Genomic DNA, 17,750 nt, shown 5'->3' on the forward strand with positions numbered 1-17,750 from the left:
TGTTTATCAAAGAGTTTGTTGCAGTAACTAGTAGTTTTCTGACCATAAGATAACTGGGTTGCTTTCTCTTGCGTTTGGATGCCTCTGAGCAGCTAACTGAGCAATGACTGGCTGCAGTATGGAGCCAGTGCCAGAGCTGCCCTGGTACTTCTGTAGGATGGGATGGGGTGGTGCAGTGCTGCTGGAGCTGGACACGGCCAGCCATAGAGCGGCCATCAGGTGTGCTTGCTATAACATGGCGCCTTTTGGAAACTTAAGATATCGATGGCACTAAAAGAGTTACCCTGAAAGTATGAAGAAAACCAGCACCCTGTCAGTGGCAGATGGCCAAAGCAGTCCTGTACATAATGCCTTGAGCACAGTTGGACAAGGCTGGTTGCTTTGTATTTCAAATAATGTAAGAAAGAACTGCTATCGGTACACATACAGTTTTCTGTCCACATCAAGGCATTTTATTGAGGTATAAACTTTGCAGGAGATGAGGTAACAATTTGCATAGGAATTATGCAAAAATAACTTCACAATTAACATTTACTTGGCATTAACTGCTGCAGCTGGAGAAAGGCTTTGACAATTCCTGCCTGTTGATTCTCCTCCGTGCTCAGTTGTTAATGCTAGTGGTAGGACCACGCAGAAGGTACAGCAGATGTAGCTGAGGAAACCAGTCAGATGCAAAATGCTTTCAGACACCTTTTACAGCTTCTTTTCACGCTATAATTTAAATAAAGTAAGCTTGTCCCATGTAAGACAGGAGCTGCTGATGTCCTCACAACAATGACTGCGTGTGGTTTTGGAGTTTGTTGTTAAGAAAGCTTTTCTTATGCTACTGCAATAAAAAGGCCTCGGTTTTCACAATCAGTACTTGGGATTTGGCAGTAGAATTTTAAATCATCAGATGCATTAAGGCTGAAAGGAGGAAGTCTTAGTAAACATACATACATTCTTGTGCTACTGAATGCTTCTCCTTAAGTACTTACATGACAATAAGTATGTGCTTTATTTCCTTAATGTCAGACTTTAAGAAACTCTGTATCAGTGTACCTTGAGAAGTGGGCCCAAGCCATGTTCAACAAGTGTTGTGCTTGGGCTGGGGCAATCCCAAACCTGAGTACAGCCTGGGAGAACAACTCCTTGAAAGCAGCCCTGAAGGACTTGGGGGTAGATGGCCTATCTATCTATCTATCTATCTATGTGACTTAACGAGGCCATTGGTTTCCTGGGCTTCATCAAAAGAGGAGTGGCCAGCAGGGAGAAGGAGGGGACTTTCCCCCTCTACTCTGCCCTCATGAAACCTCATCTGGAGTACTTCATCCAGGCATGGGCACATATGGAACCGCTGGATAGGTGCAGAGGGTTGGAACACCCCTGCTATGAAGAAAGGCTGAGAGTGCTGTGCTAGTTCATCCTTGAGAAGAGAAGCTCTGAGGAGACCTCACTGCAGCCTTTGAGTACTCAAAGGGTGCTTAACAGCAGGAGAGGGGGGACCGACCTTTTAGACAGTGTGATAGGATGAGGGAAAATGGCTTTAAACTAAAAGAGGAATAATTTAGGATAGAAGTTAGGGGGAAAATTCCCACTGGAGAGGGTGGTGGGGCACTGAAACGGGTCACCCCGAGGAGCTGTGGACACCCCATCCCTGGAGGCATTCAAGGCCAGGTTGGATGGGACCCTGAGCAACCTGAGCTGGTAGGTGGCAGCCTTGCCCATGGCAGAGGGTTGGAACTAGATATGCTTTACTGTCCTTTCCTCCTCAATCCATTCTGTGATTCTATAACTTTTAACGTAGCTCCTTGAAGGTGCTGGGAGAAGAGTTGGAACAAATTTCACTTTAGTCAGGAATACAAAAAGTTTCTTATTAGAAGTTCAGTCACTATTCAACATGTAGAACATTCCTTGCTGGTGAATGTTAATATTCTAAGACCTAGTAGCAATTCCTGCAGAGAGTAAGAGTCATGATATCATTAGAACTACACTATAAAATGTACACAGGCATATATAGAAAATTAACCACAGAAACATCAGTTTTCCATTGAAAGTCATTATTCTACACCAAAAAGATTATCAAAATACAAAAACAGCTTAAAAAACAGCCTGAGGTAAGAGTTAAATGCAAATGGCAATCTTTTTCTTAAAAAAATAACTGTATTGAAATTCTATGCACTTAGAAAGTTACTTACTGTCAATAAAAACTTTCACTACCAATCGTAAAGGGCACTTTACCTAATACAAAAGTATATAAACATTGTACAACAGATTCAGAGTCAAAAAGTACAACGCTCTGTACTTGCATTTCGTTTAAAAATATATAGTTACGACAGTTCAAACTTCACCATACACACAGTTAATTGCCTTTGGATTAGCTGCTACTGTTGTCCACAGAACAGTCAGCTAACTCTGTGTGCTGCTGACTTTCAGATGTGCTAGGACATATTTTATCAAGTCCGTTTGCCTGAGAAAGTCGTTGGCTGTAAAACAAAATGTAGGCTTGAGCCTTGCATACTTCTTCCATAGTGCACATGTTGAGTTTTGAATCATTGCAGTGTACCCAAAATCCTAAAATGAAGAAATACAGCAAACAAAGAAAACAAAAACACCCATCAGGACACTGGTTTGAAGTAGACTAGGTCTACTTAATCCCATTTAACAAGAGCTGCTTTGAAATAGCATGCTGTTTCAATTGAGCTACTCTATCTGTCTCTCCCGTTGAAAAGCCCAGCTTAACTTCCTCAAATTTACAAGAGAGTTTGGAGAGAGAACAAGCATAATAACTTGCCGATAGAGAAATTGCACCGTTTTGGTCTATGAACTGCAATTCTCATTCCATGTAATTCAGCTACAAGTGACGGCCTTTTGCATTTCAGAAAAGATGGTCAGTTAATCGCTTTAGAATTATCAACACCCTTTTCTCCCACGCTTGTATTTCACAGCTGGTTCCTACCTCCTTCCGAATTGTAGCAGTAGGCAGTGTAGTGCCCTGAGCCAAATCCTTTCCCATGATGCATTACTACAGCAGACAAGTCGTAGATAAAGCAGTCAGGTAGGAGAGACTTGAGGGATTCCCTGCAGCAGTAAGGCTCCATGTTCAGTATTTGATCAAAATTAACGTGCACGCCGATCTTTTCACGGTGATTGCGTCCTGACCACCTAGAAAGTTAAGCCACGTGAAAACTTCAACTCAGTAGAACAAACAGCTCTGAATGTTGCGTTCTTAAAACAGTTAGCTTTGTTATCGTCTCTGCACACAAAATAAATGTGAATTTGATATTTTCCCCAGAGTTTCTTTGTCACAGAATCATGGAATGGCTTGAGTTGGAAAAGACCTTAAAGCTCATCTAGTTCCAACGCCCCCCTGCCATGGGCAGGGTTCCCAAACACTTATTTCAAGCCCTTTTGGAATGTGTTTATAGTACCTACTACCTTCATCTTCTGAAATGATCCATCTTAAGATCTTACTGTAATGGTATTTCTACATACTAAATGCCCTGTTCAGTTTCCTTCCTATTCTGGACCGGTTCTGTGCCAATGCCCGGACTATGAGTTCTCAGTGATGCCATATTCCCTTCCTGACTCTCAAGCAGATGCATCAATGTATTTGGTTCTATGAAGGTTATGTGAGACTTCTAACTGGATACAACATTTTTACCAGCAGAGTTCACAGCAGGATTAGGAGGTTCTGATTGAAAAGAAGGATAAAACAATTTTGATATTTAAGTAGCAAGTAGTTGGAAAACAAAAAGTCAGTTCCATACTTATATTATAGCTTACTGATGCTTAAATTGAGAAAGGAAAATAAGTTTCTATTACTATTTCTCACCACACCATTAACTGAATTTAAACTGATGCTGAGGGACATTGATCTCAAACAACGGAAGAAGAAAAGTGTGGGTCAATCTGCAATGCTGTTTGTTGTGGTAGTACTTACCTAAACCTCTTCAGGTGTAATCGGAGAACCTGAGGTAGTCGACACACCATAAGCTGCTTCTGAGCTTCTGTGAGTATAACTGGTTTAGAAGAAAACTTCCTGCGTTTTGCTGAGGCCAAACACACAGTTACATAACACAGATCTTGCTAATAGCCTTGTATTTATCCACCGTATTTGTATGAAATTAAATAGCTACGGAATGCATCTCCTTAAAAAGAATACAAGAGATCCATTCTGCAAGGCTTAATTTACGATTTAAGTGTAAGATACTTGTAGTCACTTAGGTCATTCACTTCAATTTAAAAAGCTGATTGGTTCTTCAGTTGGGAACAGCAGGATCCCCATGAGTGTGTGATCAGACTTCATTTAAGAAGAGCATCACACTTCAAAACATTCTTTGAACTGTTCCCCTTCTAGGAAGTAATAGCTGCCACAGGGACAAAACAGCAGGACGTAAGGAGAGGAACTTTGCTTTTACAACATATAATACAACATATTTTTATTAAGACTCATAGTATTTTACTTTTATGCTTTTACTGTCAGTCTGCTTCATATTTTACACAGAGAACATATGTATGAGTACATACTGCCTTTACTCACTGTTGCACTGATCACACGCATATATCTTTCCTTCCAAAGCTTCAGTTTCTGTAAACTTGGCCAGCATTTCTGTCAGCGGACAGGGATACTGCGATGCCATCTCCTTGCCATTGCAGTGATACCTCTCGGGGAACTCCAGTGACAGGTCCCAGAAAGGTTCTACGGTGTTTGATTTATTGTCACAGGCAAGGCACGTCACCTGGAAAACAATACTTCACAAATTGGTTACACTCAAAAGCTTACTTTGCTAAAAGCATTCCATAACTACGTAGCTTCAAAAATACGCTTATATTTACATTGCCTTCCTAAGGATCAGAAGGCGCAGTCATTGAAGAAAAGTAACAATAGAGCTAATCTCTTTTCTCTGGAGCAGCACGTCCAATACCGCTACCACAAATGGCTATGCGCTTCTATGTTTTACTGAGAAACAAAGTAAGTATCAAGATGATCTGCGTGACACTCTGCAACAGAAAGCAGCCAGTGGGGTTGCTGGAGTCTTCTCTCTAAAAACAGATGCTCCAGAACACTCCTTCGAAGAAACTCAACAGGGAAAAATAATGCATTTATTTCAGTAAGTGGATGCATCATCACGGTAGGGAAGGGACAAGCAGTAAGACAGGGCAAACGAAACATCAAGAAGAGAAGCAAGTCAACTTCAAAAGTCCAGGTAAGACAGCTGGAGGTAATCAACCCAGGCTAACATTCAATATTTAGGGAAGTGAGTTAAAAGCAGTAGCTCTTCTAAGCCTGAAAGGCAAAATATTAGATTTCAGTTTGTAATGCAATCTTCTAAAGGCCAGGTTGAGCTGCCTATAGAAGAGCGCCACAGCGTTTCATTCTTCCTTCCCGTGATCTCCATCCTCCTAAGATCCATGCGGGTGAATCATTCTTCTGATTAGCTGAACCTACACAGTAGTGAAACTCCATTTAGACCATAACTAGAATAGTTCACGAAGGCTATAAAGAAATACCAGCATATCTGAAGTTTACATGAGACTAAATTTGCTCCCCTTTCTTTGTCCAATGCAATAGTGAGAGTATGATGCAATCCTAAATCTGAGTTTTTTACTGGGAAGAATGTATTTATTTCTTGGCTTCGAAGTTGCTGTTGACCACTAGCTCAAGCAGCTCTAACCTCAGTGATCTAGCAAATATGCCTTCTGAAAAACTCCATGCAAAGCTGGCTTTTAACTGAGCTCAGACAGTTGTGACAAAACTTCCATAACCATCCAACAACATGCTCCCACAATGCCCCCCAGCAACTAAACTTTCCCATGGAAAAGATTACAGGAACCCAAAATTTTCAAGTCAGACCTACTTTCGAGGTAACCAGCAGAGAATAACAGTTGGGTGTGATGAAAAAAATAGATTTGTTTTGTAGTAAACGGAATATGTGAGTTTTCATTCACGTGGGGAAATGACTGCCACGTAAGATCTCTATAAGCATGCTCCCTTTTTAAGGGAACAGCATGAATTGCTTGGAACAACTAAGGCAAAGGCACAGTAATAAAGGAATGGAGATTCACAATGGATCCAAGCATCGTTGTCAAACAGGCACGCCTTAGTGCTCCTTTCAGTAGGTTAGTAGGCCATCCTCAGAGTGAAAATGCACTGTTTCATTTGGGAGCCTTTTAATTTTCCTGTGAAAGTTTGCTGTTACTTCGTTATTCACCCCACCTTGTTACTTCTGGAGTATCTGCTTAAAGGGAGATCAGTCCCCTTATGGTACCTTCCTTCTGTGTGCTCTTGTGAGCAATTATTTAATGCATTTAGCAGCCACAACAGCTGACACCCAATCTATGCATTAGCTGCCTAATGCAGATGGATATTTGCGTACAGGCACCCGTGCTTAGCGGCAGAGTCAGGAGAGCAGTTGTTGGTTGCTTTACATTCTAAGAAAACGCCTCTGCCCTGTTCTTAGAAAACAAAACTTCGAATTTACACAGCAGAAAAGAGAATCTTTTGTTTTAATTTATGCTGACAGGAGCTTCTTTTTTTAAGCACGAACATCTGGCAACGTTTCAAAGCCACAAACTATTAGTAATTCAGAGCTGGAATCTAGACTTGGAGACAAAATGATCCGCTTGGCCACAGTTCAAGCTAACTCCAGCATAAACACAGGATGACTAATAGATTTCTGCTGTACAAACGGGTGATTTTGGTGGGCCAAAAGTTTACTGAATGGATGAGTTACTTACGCGAGAATTTGCTGAACTTGAATGCACACTGAAGATTAATGGGCTTAGGATGAAGTACACACGCGAACACAGAAGAGGTAATTTTAACAAGTCCTGAGGTTTTAAATCTAGCTTGCCGTGTTAATAACCAAGCTCATTTTAAGATCCTCTTTCTCAACTAGTTAATAAATGCTATCCCAAAGGAAAACAGACATGTAATTGGCTATGCTTCCAACTTTTGTCCCTCGGAAAAAAAGAGCAGACCCACATACTGATGCACAGCTGCACCAAAAGTGAGTGGAAGTAAACTGTTAAACGAATTATCAGGGCTGTTGGCAAGCTCACAGCAGCCAAGTACCCTGGCTAGGTGAACAAACATACACCCAACCCTACCACCATTGTGCAATATCTGCTCCTGTATGCGCCCACAGAGTGCTAAATGAGATGTAAATAGGGGCAGGAACAAAGATCAAACCTATTTCCCTGTGCCAGGCTCGAGCTCCCAAGTTGTGTCAGTGAGAAGCAGGAGGATCTCTCTTTCAGATAGAACCCATCTGCGCTGGGACTCACCACAATGCTCCCATCATTCCTAAGAGGGAACTCATGTTCCTCCGGTATCCACACAGCTCAGCCCTGATTTCTGTATCTCTCCAGCCCTTTCTTTTTGTTATGCCTATGCAAGACAGATACAAGGGAGTGAATTTGGCTGAGCCATCCGATTAGTGATATGTGTATTTTACAGCTGTGTTTTTGAAAATTGGAGTTTAATTTCACCTCTCTGTTACATTCTGCAATTGCTATTTTAGGAAGTCTTAAAGTTGTCACTGTGACAAATCTGCAGAAGTTTACATTAGAGCTAAGAAAGTGAACTACTGTTTTTAGCGAGCAGAAATCCCTACTTTGTGCTCTGCCTGGCCATGCTCTCATGCCTTGAAATACGAGTGCTATATACAATTGTTTGGTTAAAGCTCAGCATTCAATCTCGGGCCAAAGGCCAGACTGAAAGGAGCTGGGTCAGATTGCTTGACTCGAGCTAAGAACGGAGGCCGCTCAGACAAGCATCACTGAGCCCGCAATAATTTGATGGACAGCCACTGCCCCAGATGGCATTCAGCCTAAATGCAACCAAAGAAAATAGTTAACATATTGCCGCAGAAGAAGGCAGCTCCAACATCAGCTCTGCTTTGCCTCTGTTCCTTACACTTGCATGGAAGAAAGACGACCGCTACCATCTCTGTTTGAAGGACAGTAAATAGGCCAGCCGTTTTTGTGCTTTCACTAAGACGGAAGTTTTCACTCTATAAGCAGCTATCTATTTAAAAACAGCAGTTGAATTTTTCCACAGTGAAGTAATCAAAGGGGATTTGATTTCTAGGATGCTGATACAATTTGGCATTCCAAAATGACGGCCCGGACTGTATTTCTTCAGTTACAAACACAACTGGAATTTGTAGTGATGCGTGTACGCCATCATCTATTTAACACAACAGCACAAGCAAAACCACAGCAAACCACGGTCTGTGATTCAATGGCCTCCTACAGATCAACTGAAAGTGCTACCACCTGGGTGCAAAGCAACTGGACGACCATTTTGTGGTTCAGACGACACAGAAAAGCACAGCGGCTATCCATAGAAGTATAAAAACCAGCACATTCTAGAAATCAGAACACAGAAACCAGCATTCAGGTTGCGGGTTGGTGTAAGTTTAAACACTCCTGTCATCTACCTGGAATTCTCACCGCTTTTAGAACTTTATTCGGTGTGAGACTTCATACCCAGCACTGCATGGCTGTCACCACATTCCCCCCCCAACACCTCCACCTACACAGCACCCAAAGCTGAAAGGCTTCAAACAACTCAAAAGATTGCTCATTTCCCCTATTCTCAGCCAATCTGTCCCGAATCACACCAGTTAAGCAAGTAAATGGAGTAAGAAGTGCATAAAGAGGTGCCGCCTTTTAAAAGCTTAAACTTCATTTACATGTGTTAGAACCGAATCACTCCCCGGCTCTCCTGCATATTCATTCCTCTGAGCAGAGTCTTCGGCAGAGCTCAGCTGAGGGAGGCAAGTTGCCCACATTCTGTCTCAGGCATTTCCTAGCGCAGGATGCGAGCTCGCTGCTCTACACACATCACTTTCTGCTAACATCATTTCTGTACACGTGTGGGACACGACTTTCCAAACGCGGTGCTGAAAATACACACTTGCTTGGAAAGCGAAAATCTGCTATAATAAATCCCGGATTTCTCAAAATATACCAGCCCACAACTCCCTGCTTAATGCGAGGGGGGGAAAAAAAAAAAACTTGAAGTTTAGAAATTGTTGCATCCCGTGCTAATTAGCTGGGGCCATTTACAAAGCTAAACCAAAAGAACCTCAGGGACAGCAGCTAACCTACTTAAAGTGTCCTTGAAGGGCCTGTGGGTCAGTTCGGAGCAGCATACCATTGGCACAAAACTTCCCAGTGCATTCTCCTTCGCCTTTCTCATTGAAGGATCAAGGATAGAGAGAATGGGTCTCCTTGCTTCCACAAGACTATAAGCACGGGATTGAAAATAGCTGGGTTTTTAATGGGGGTGTTGGCATCTCTTTGCTGTCCCAGTGAGGTCGAGAGGAATGGGGCCGCTGCTTCAGCAGATCTGCGTCTGAAAGCATTTGTTTACAAGGCTTATTCCTTTGCCCAAGAAACATTACAGCACAACACCCCTCAGGCAATCACTGGACTGAGACTAGCACGGAAAAATGGAAAGAGAGGATTTTCCAGCTGTGTCTTAAATACCCACAGTTTCCAAGGGAAGGAAAGCTTCACAATCAGTAATGCGCGGTAAAAATCTCTAGCCCTAAAGAAGATCTCAGAGTCAATAAAGCTGATAAAAAAGCCAAGAGGCAATCTAATTGTCTGCACTCGTGCTATTTTTGGGGTTACTTGTTACCCAGTTTTGCGTTCCATATGAAAGTACGAGGTCTCAAGTAGTAGTTGGGGAAGACTTCCTGCGAATCAGTTGACTGAGCACAGAATGAAACACAAACTCATCTAAAAGGTGGTGTTGTTTTGACAGCGCCTAAAGCTTTTTGTGGTTATCAAAAAGAAACCCGAGTAAGATTATTATGCAAAGTTTCCTTCTTTCTTATATTCTGGATAGTTACTGAGCTGAATCAGGCAGCTGTTTCTGAAGGCAGATTCCAAGTGGTTTCCCTTCAACTTAGAAGGGAATGGCTACGAGAGGGACAACGTTTTATTGCACACGTGAAAGTAATGCAAAACCAGAGCAAACATACAGCTTATCTGCATTGTAAGCCATCCTCAGTGTACTGTATCAAGAACAATTCCTGAGGTTTAAAGGTCAAGTAGACTGGTTTCGCTGCACTTGAGTGTCTCATAGAACCAAATACCTTTAACTAATACTTTCAGTACTAATGGATAATAACTTTTCATGATGCTAAAACGGAAGGCAGCTGCCGCACAGCTTCTCAGCTGTCCTTACTCACTGAATTAAGATGTGGTTTACAAAATACTCTCGATTAAAGACCCATCTAAATTTCTGAACAAAGGTAGCGTGCTAAGGCTCCAGCTACCTTCTAAAGAGAAGCTGTACAACTGCTCTGGCTTATAAGCAGAAAACACTGAGCTCTTAAGGACAATGACTACATTCCCAACTTCTAAAGAATTAACATTGTCAAAGATGTGGTAGTACTGCCCTAGTGAAAAGTAAACTGAAGAAAGGAGAGAACACGAGGGGCATACCAGGAGGTCAGGTGCTGGGCACTACCTGTGGAAACTGCCTCAGGAGCCAGGGAGAAATTACTGCAGCACACTTTTTCTTGTTCTGCTCATTTTAGGCACTTTGGAGTTCATCAGGGCTGAATTTTGCACACAGATATTGGCCATCTGGAGTAAAAAGAACTGTGTGTTGCGGTCACTGCATAGCTTGAATCTGTTTAGTTCCCTTTCAGGCTCACTCGATGACACTTCAGTGTATTCTCATTAGTCCCCTCCTTAGTTACAGGAAGGTGGGAGGGTTTCTAGTCACAAATGTTTTTAGATAAAGCTAACACGCAAAAGAAGCAATACTACTGAAATAACACCTTCAGAGCCCCAGGAAGTCTCCTAAATGACTACAAATGCAAAACACACCTTGTCAGTCTGCCTAAGCAATTACTTTGTTTTTCTATCAAAGTTGCTGCTGGAGAGGAATGTGATTTTCAAACAGATTTAACAATATGATGTATTAGACACATCAGTGCAACCCTTATACAAGAGATAAGCACCTTGAGGAAGAAGTAAGTATGCCAGTGGAAGTGCTCTTACACTGGGCTAAATAGAAGGTAATGTATAACCTATTTTTATTAGCGGGTGTACCAGTTTCTAACAGTTAAAAGAACTAAAAGATAATATATTCTGCAATACAACTCTAATTTTAAAAGTCCTGCTGGCTTATAAAGTTTACTGATCACAGCGGAAAGCAATCTTACCTCAGTTAAAAACCATTTGCATTCCTAGCTTTACATACGCAGATATTGAACCAGCACTCCAGTTGGCAAAGTAGGGGCAAAACCCACATTTTTGTTAATTGTCCCAAACCCCTCTTCATTCACACAATGTATCCATTAAATATTGCTGCACTGCCTCAGTGATGTGTGCATATGTACCACAGACCACTTCCAGAAGACCAAGACAACCTCATCTCAGCCTCTGTCCCATTTGTAGTGCAGTTAGTTTTATCATGCATTCAACAGAAATCAGAAAGCATTTATTTGTTAATTCACAGACATCTGCATACACACACAGCTGGGGTATGCATAATAGTCAGTGGGCACACTGAAGTACTTAGCAGGAAGCCAAAAAGAAAGCAAGAACAATTGGAAGGGGGGAAGGGGGGGGGGGGGGGGGGGAAGGCAGTTTGGCTGAAAAAGGGAAAACCTCCATTGCCTCCACCCCACAAATTTGGTTCCTGTGTCTACAGAACTTTCTGTATCTGTCTTATGTAATGGAAAGGAAGGATCAGCATTTCCTGTGTATCCCTGTGCACAGCCATAGCCAACTAGGTACTTTAATCATAGAATGGCCTGGGTTGAAAAGGACCACAATGATCATCCAGTTTCAACCCCCCTCTGCTATGTGCAGGGTCGCCAACCACCAGACCAGGCTGCCCAGAGCCACATCCAGCCTGGATTTTAAATTGTAAATTCTTTATTATTGTATATCCGTTGATGTTCAGAAGCAAAGTCAAATGTTTATCAGCAGCTTCAAGAATGTGTTTTACAATACCAAATTTATATCGGGTGACTCTTCTATTTTTGAGAGTAGCCAAATGACCTTACTTCTAAAACTCTGTGTACTGCATCCCTCCTCAGTAGTTAAACATGTATTAACCTTTGAAGAGTGCCAGTCACTGGCCAGTATAAATCCATAACTACGAATCATTATACGTCTTAAAAAGATCACAGAATCATACCTGACTCAATAGCTGTCCGTGAAAAATGTTGTTCACCACATTCAACACCTGTTTTATAAGTTTTCTTTGAGCAGCAGGGATGAGAGCTGGGTATCTGGTCCCCGTAGTCTCCAGTTCCTGCTGCACTTTATCCAAAAGTTCACAAAGGAATTCCTGAGCATCTTGTTGGGCATATCCTCTGAAGGCTGGAATTAGTCTCCAGACAGAATGAAGCATGGCAAAAGGAGACACCAGCGCCCATTTGCCAGACCACATCACTTGAAACAGAGTATGCAGCTCGTGACAAAGAGAAATATGCTTTGAACTGGGCTCCCTGGGCTGAATGAGTTCCATATTTCTACTTTTTGATGCTCCTCCGCTTAATCCTGAGGATAAATTAGATCGTCTCACAGAAGATGATCCCCTTCCTTTCTCTTGGTTCTCATTCACTTGTAATGTTGAAGCAGTTATTGACGAGCGTCTGGATGAAGACCTGGTTTTACCACTGGCTGCTGTTGCCAGCAGTTCCTGAGTTTGGTTGAGATCAAGCTTTAAGAAGCATTCTCGAAAAATAAGTAAGTGACTTAATACCTGCAGGATAGAATTCATATAGCACGTGTTTCCCAGGTTCCTCAGTCCTGTTACCCCTGGAGTCACGGTGGGCCTTCGCTTAACTGGAGAGTCACCTATTTTTTTCAATCTTACTTCATCTGAGGTATACGTTTCTTTCAGCTCCGACATGGATTCCATGTTCTGTGATGTCTTTTGCATGACGGATGCTGTTTGTGAGGACATTCTCATCTGGTTTTGTAAACGGCAACTCTTTCTTGGAGGCATCTTTTCCATCTCTTCCTTCAACTGGCGCTTTCGTTCTTGTCTCCTCTCTCTAGCTTTGTTCCTCCTTTCCTCCTCTTCTTCCAAACGCTTTTCTTCTTCCAAAATCTTTTTTCCACTAGGTGTCAGCTGGAACCACGACCTGAATATTTTACCCATGAACGCACGCCTTCTGTGCCACAGTGCTGTGAACATGCGGTCTTGATTACGAAGCAAGGCCTGGGCACCATCATGTGAGAGGTAAGAATCATCGCTGGCACCCATAGAACGCAAAGTCCTCCCACTACGAGTAGTACACTCATACTTTTGACTCTTGATTGCACTTAATGTACTTCGCAACAGTTTTATATCACCAGTTGCATTATCATTAAGAACATAATCATCACAGAGATAACAGAAAACATACAGCTCGTTTACTTCCAATGCCACCGGGTGACCGTTCTCCTGAAAGTGCTTTAGTGCATGTTCTTCGATGTATCTCCCACACGCCACGTGCGAGCAGCTGAGGCATGCCCACACAGACTCGGTGGTATTGCAGTCCACGCAATGCCATTTCTGTGGATTCAGAATGGAGTGATCTTGGGCCAGTCGCAGGCGTCCTATGTGCTTACACTTATCCATTGTTAGAACTGAAACTGCAGAGATACACTAGCAAAATACATCATCCAAACTATTTTCTGTCCGGGATATGTCCATCTGCAACTAAAAAGAAAAAAACAAAAACAAAAAGGTTCATAAATATCCGGCTGTATCACACTGTTAATATACCAAACTCCTATTTGAGGTCAAGATCACGATCTTCATCTAACTCAATCCCACCAAACACATCATGGCACTCGGTTACACAGAATCAAAATTAACACTGTCATCAGCAGGCTGACCCTCAGACTAGTCAGACTGCTGCTGTTCAGATTCCCAGCACCTTCTGGCTCAAGACTGAACCATACTGGCCTGGGCTTTGTTGTTGTTCCCCCCCTCCCCTTCCCCCTCTGTCTCCACAAAAGCAGTGATTTATTTTAACACACCGTTCAAAGTTTTGGATAGAAGCACCATTTGAAACGTTCCTATTAATTCTATCTCTAAGCACACAGGTGCAGGAGTGCAAGGTTCACTTAAATGTATTGTGTTTACACAGTATGCCCAGTGTAGACAAACGAGACTTTATACAACTCAAACCTCTAATTAAACCACACCTTTAATAAAATCACTGCAGCTTTGCGCTCAGGCAAACCTTATACCAGTGCATCCTTCAACAATGTATCTTCCAATAAGTACATCCTAACAAGTGACCCTGGCACCGCTGGGGAAAACAAAAAGAAAACAGATGATCTGGAAAAGACAACTTCTTTCTTCATGAGAGAGAGACACCATTAGATATCTAGCTCAACTCGCTAAAAACTTGATGTTCAAAACTGTATTTTGAACATTTTTCTAATTATTGTCCTAAAAAGTCACTAAAAAACGGGGCCAATGTTGGCTTACATCCTTTTATAAGTTTATGTGGTATCATTTATTTGTTTAAACTTGCTGTATTTACTTTCTCCCGTAAGGTGCATTTACCTAAAACAAATAGGCAGGCTCTGACTAACAGGAATTAAAGAGACAGTGATTCATTCTTTCTTTGCCTTCATAAAGTCTAAAGAGAGATGGCAAAACCAACCTAGCTGAGAGATATCGCCTAGAGACAAATGATGTGTCAGGAAGCAATTATGTCTGACCTGGAGCCTTTGTGCCCACGTTGTCACTGACTAGAAAGGTGAAATTAAAGAGCGCAGTGAGCACAGTACTCACCAGATGAAAGTTACTTCACTTGGGCAGGACAAGTGCTTGTGAAATGCGCAGGTTGTGCCAACCAAGATCTAAGTTTTGCTATTACATATGTGTGCATAGTGTAGACCTCGCTGGGGCTGTACATCAAGGTCCAGGACTCTGTGCTCTAAAGACGAGTAAGCCAGTTACAAAATGTTATGCGATTTAGATTGCTCTGGATAGAAACCAAAGGACCTGACACACAGAAGAAACGATTGAGTTAGAAAAGGTGTCTGCCTTGCACTTGATCAGGGGAGTACTAACATCTGATGACCTGACATTGAGGAAGGGAAGCAGGTATAAAAACAGAAACTGAATAGGAAAGTAGCTTCATTTTCCAGCCGGTAATTACATTAAAGCTGTTAGTCAAAAGATTTAACAACAACAACACGACTTCGATCAGCTAATCATCCTGTGGCTAATGCCCATTAAGATGTTTCAACACAGCTACCAAACGCTCCCATAGCTGGCACCCAGAGCTGCAGGCGTTGTGTTCCTCTCGCTGTCACGCAGGAAAGGCTGAGCCAGCTGTAGTGAAACCAGGAAAGTGCCCGCAGTTTTACCCGTCAGTCATCCTCATTCCATTTATTTGAGAGCTGCCTCCCGCCCATACCAGCTGCACCAAAGGATTTCGGGCGCTGTGACCTCTGGGTACCCACGTGGTGAATCCCAGACCGAGCTCCAGCCCCGGTGCTCCAGAGGTCAGGATCCCCTGAGTACCACAGCCAACAGATCACAAAAATAAGGGCTTTGCTGAATGCTTTCAGCTTGCTGGCGTCCACAGCATTCATTCCTTCTAAAAGGCAGCCTATTCACAGGCTGCTAATGAGATTCTTTTGCAAGTAATTGTCCATACTACATTTGTTTTTAATACTGTTTTTGTAAATAAGGCCACTAATTTTACCCCGTGTCTTCCCCCAGTCTGACAACTTTTGCCCAACAAAGATGAGCTTCTCTAATAACGATGTATATAATACGAGGAACTCACGTGCATCTCAGAGTTGTATGTGTAGGTCAAACCTTCTCAGGAATACTAGAGAAACTCCTACGTACAGCATGCTGCGGTGATTAAATAGGGTTGACAGAATTGTAAGAGATGAGATTCAGCTCCATGCTTTAGAGCTAAGCAAAACAGACCCTCCTCTACGCTGTGTAAGTAACAGTCCTTTCCAACAGGCAAGAAAACCAAACTGCCTCCCCCCAGGGATGCTGGACGCAGCAACACCACCAGTCAGCCCTGTACGGACTGTCTTACCTCTTAAGTCATGCTGTAAGCACTGTGCCTTATCTTTTCTTCCCGATGATATTATACATCCAATAAGCTATTTTTCATTTGAAAAGTAGCACCAAGAGTGACACTACACTGCTTACATGGCTGAACGTAAGCACAGCATGAGTGCTTTAGGACATGCAGCGCTAAAGTACCGAGACTAAATCGAATGGGAAGATTTATAAACCAAACAGATTAGAACTGGTGAGACAACTCAGGGAAATAAGCCTGAAGTCGCAAATAATATGTAAAGCTCACTAAAAAAACCAAAACTGGCTGCTGGTCGATACACCTGGTAGAAATCTGCAGCTGAAGTAAGAACAAGTAAACGCTGCACTGCCAAAAGCCCCTAAAGAAAGTTATTCAGCTCTCCTCGTGCATTCTTCTCTCCCCGGGCTTCAGTTCTCTGCACACACACAAAGAAACCGGGAATTAATTGACCGGCGGAGCAGAGATCAGCCCCCCGAGCAGCAGCGACAGGGCGCTCCTCAAAGCACCGAGCTGCCTGCAAACGGGCGCGGCCGTCTCCTTGCACCCAACTTTCACCACCAACAAATAAATACATACTGGCCGCGATTCTCAACGAGCCCTATCTCGACCTTACTGTTAGGCTCGTTCCTTTTCCTTCCTCAGGTCGCCTACCTGCTGCACAGCTGAAAAACAGCGACCGCGGCTGCAAGTTCGGGTAAGGCGCGCTGCTTGAAGCCAGACGCACGGTTTCCTTAAGACTCTGCTGCCGGGTTGTTTCCTTTTTTTCTGCTTTTAAAGCCGACCCGAGCGAACCCGCAGCCCTCAGGCTAACACTGATCGGCGCAGCACTTCAAAAAGAAACGCTGCGAGCGACTTCCGAGCGGTAAATGCGCAGCGCTGACACGAAGCTCCCAGCCTCCTTCTTTCGGAGCCGCACAGACCTACGGCTCCCTTTTCACTGCTCGTGTTTTTCTTCCAGCCAAAGAACGCTCGTGCGGTAACGCTGCCCACGAGGAGGCACAGGCAGCGAACCCTGCCCTGCTATACGGCTACGTTTAAAGTTTCTCCCCGCCAAGAACGGCGCGTTTCCCGTAGCTGAGGACAGGCCATCGGACCGGGGCACCGCTTCGTACCCCCCCGCTGCACACCGGACGCTTCAGGTTTAACGCACGCCTCCGAGCCCCGCCGACCCGCACCGGCCGCCTTCCGCTGCAACCCCGGCCGAGCCCGGCCGGTCCCGCAGCTCGCACCGCCGCCCCCTCCTCCCTAGGCTGAGCGAGGGCCCCGGGACCCCGCTCCCCACCGACTCCGCTCCCGCCTCCCCGGCTCTTCGCCCCCCGCCGGCCGCGGGGAAGCGACCCGAGCCGTCCGGCGTCGCCCACACGCACCCGTCACCCGCCGCTGCCGCCATCTTGCCCGCCCCGAGCCGCAGCCTCCTCGCCCCGGCCCCTCGGCGACGTCAGCGCCGCGCGGAGGCCTCCCCCCCTCCCTCCACCCCGCGGGGATCCCCGCCCCGGGCCCCGCCGCCCCGAAACACTCGGCCCTCCCCTCCGCCCCCTCACGGCCCCGGTGCCGGCAGCGGGACGGCGGGGTTGAGCTTCGCGACGGGAGCGGTCACGGCGGCCGCCCTCACAGAACGGCCCGGTTCGCTGGGTTGCGCCGTCTCTCTGCCTTTTAACTCGTGGGTGCTCAAGCAGGTCTATTGGTCAGCGTGTCCCCACGCAGCGCGCT

General features: G+C 44.2%; 1 protein-coding gene across 3 annotated transcripts; it reads right to left on the reverse strand.

Moving 5' to 3' along the window:
• Window positions 1-433: 433 nt before the first annotated feature.
• USP44 (ubiquitin specific peptidase 44) lies at window positions 434-17,502 on the reverse strand. Of its 3 annotated transcripts, XM_072326742.1 has the most exons (7): window positions 17,408-17,472; window positions 15,768-15,838; window positions 12,158-13,672; window positions 4,523-4,721; window positions 3,923-4,031; window positions 2,939-3,144; window positions 434-2,553 (listed from the first exon to the last, which is right to left on the reverse strand). In XM_072326742.1, the coding sequence occupies exons 3-7, from the start codon at window positions 13,589-13,591 to the stop codon at window positions 2,357-2,359; spliced, it is 2,145 nt and encodes a 714-aa protein (XP_072182843.1). In that variant the 5' UTR covers window positions 13,592-13,672; window positions 15,768-15,838; window positions 17,408-17,472; the 3' UTR covers window positions 434-2,356. The 3 variants fall into 3 exon arrangements, with proteins under 3 accessions (XP_072182843.1, XP_072182844.1, XP_072182842.1); XM_072326743.1 differs by lacking the exon at window positions 15,768-15,838 and having other exon boundaries at window positions 3,923-3,989; window positions 17,408-17,502; XM_072326741.1 differs by lacking the exon at window positions 15,768-15,838 and having other exon boundaries at window positions 17,408-17,502.
• Window positions 17,503-17,750: the final 248 nt, after the last annotated feature.

The sequence above is a fragment of the Excalfactoria chinensis genome, chromosome 1, assembly GCF_039878825.1.
Source record: "Excalfactoria chinensis isolate bCotChi1 chromosome 1, bCotChi1.hap2, whole genome shotgun sequence".
In the NCBI taxonomy this organism is placed as follows: Eukaryota; Metazoa; Chordata; class Aves; order Galliformes; family Phasianidae; genus Excalfactoria; species Excalfactoria chinensis.

Bases quoted from the DNA above. Each gene is read 5' to 3' on its own strand.
- USP44 (XM_072326741.1), bottom strand. From the start codon at position 13,591: ATGGATAAGTGTAAGCACATAGGACGCCTGCGACTGGCCCAAGATCAC. The intron at 4,032-4,522 runs GTGAGTAAAGGC...GTTTGGCCTCAG, and splicing joins TGCGTGTGATCAGTGCAACA to CAAAACGCAGGAAGTTTTCT. The intron at 2,554-2,938 runs GTAGGAACCAGC...TCTTCATTTTAG, and splicing joins CTGCTACAATTCGGAAGGAG to GATTTTGGGTACACTGCAAT.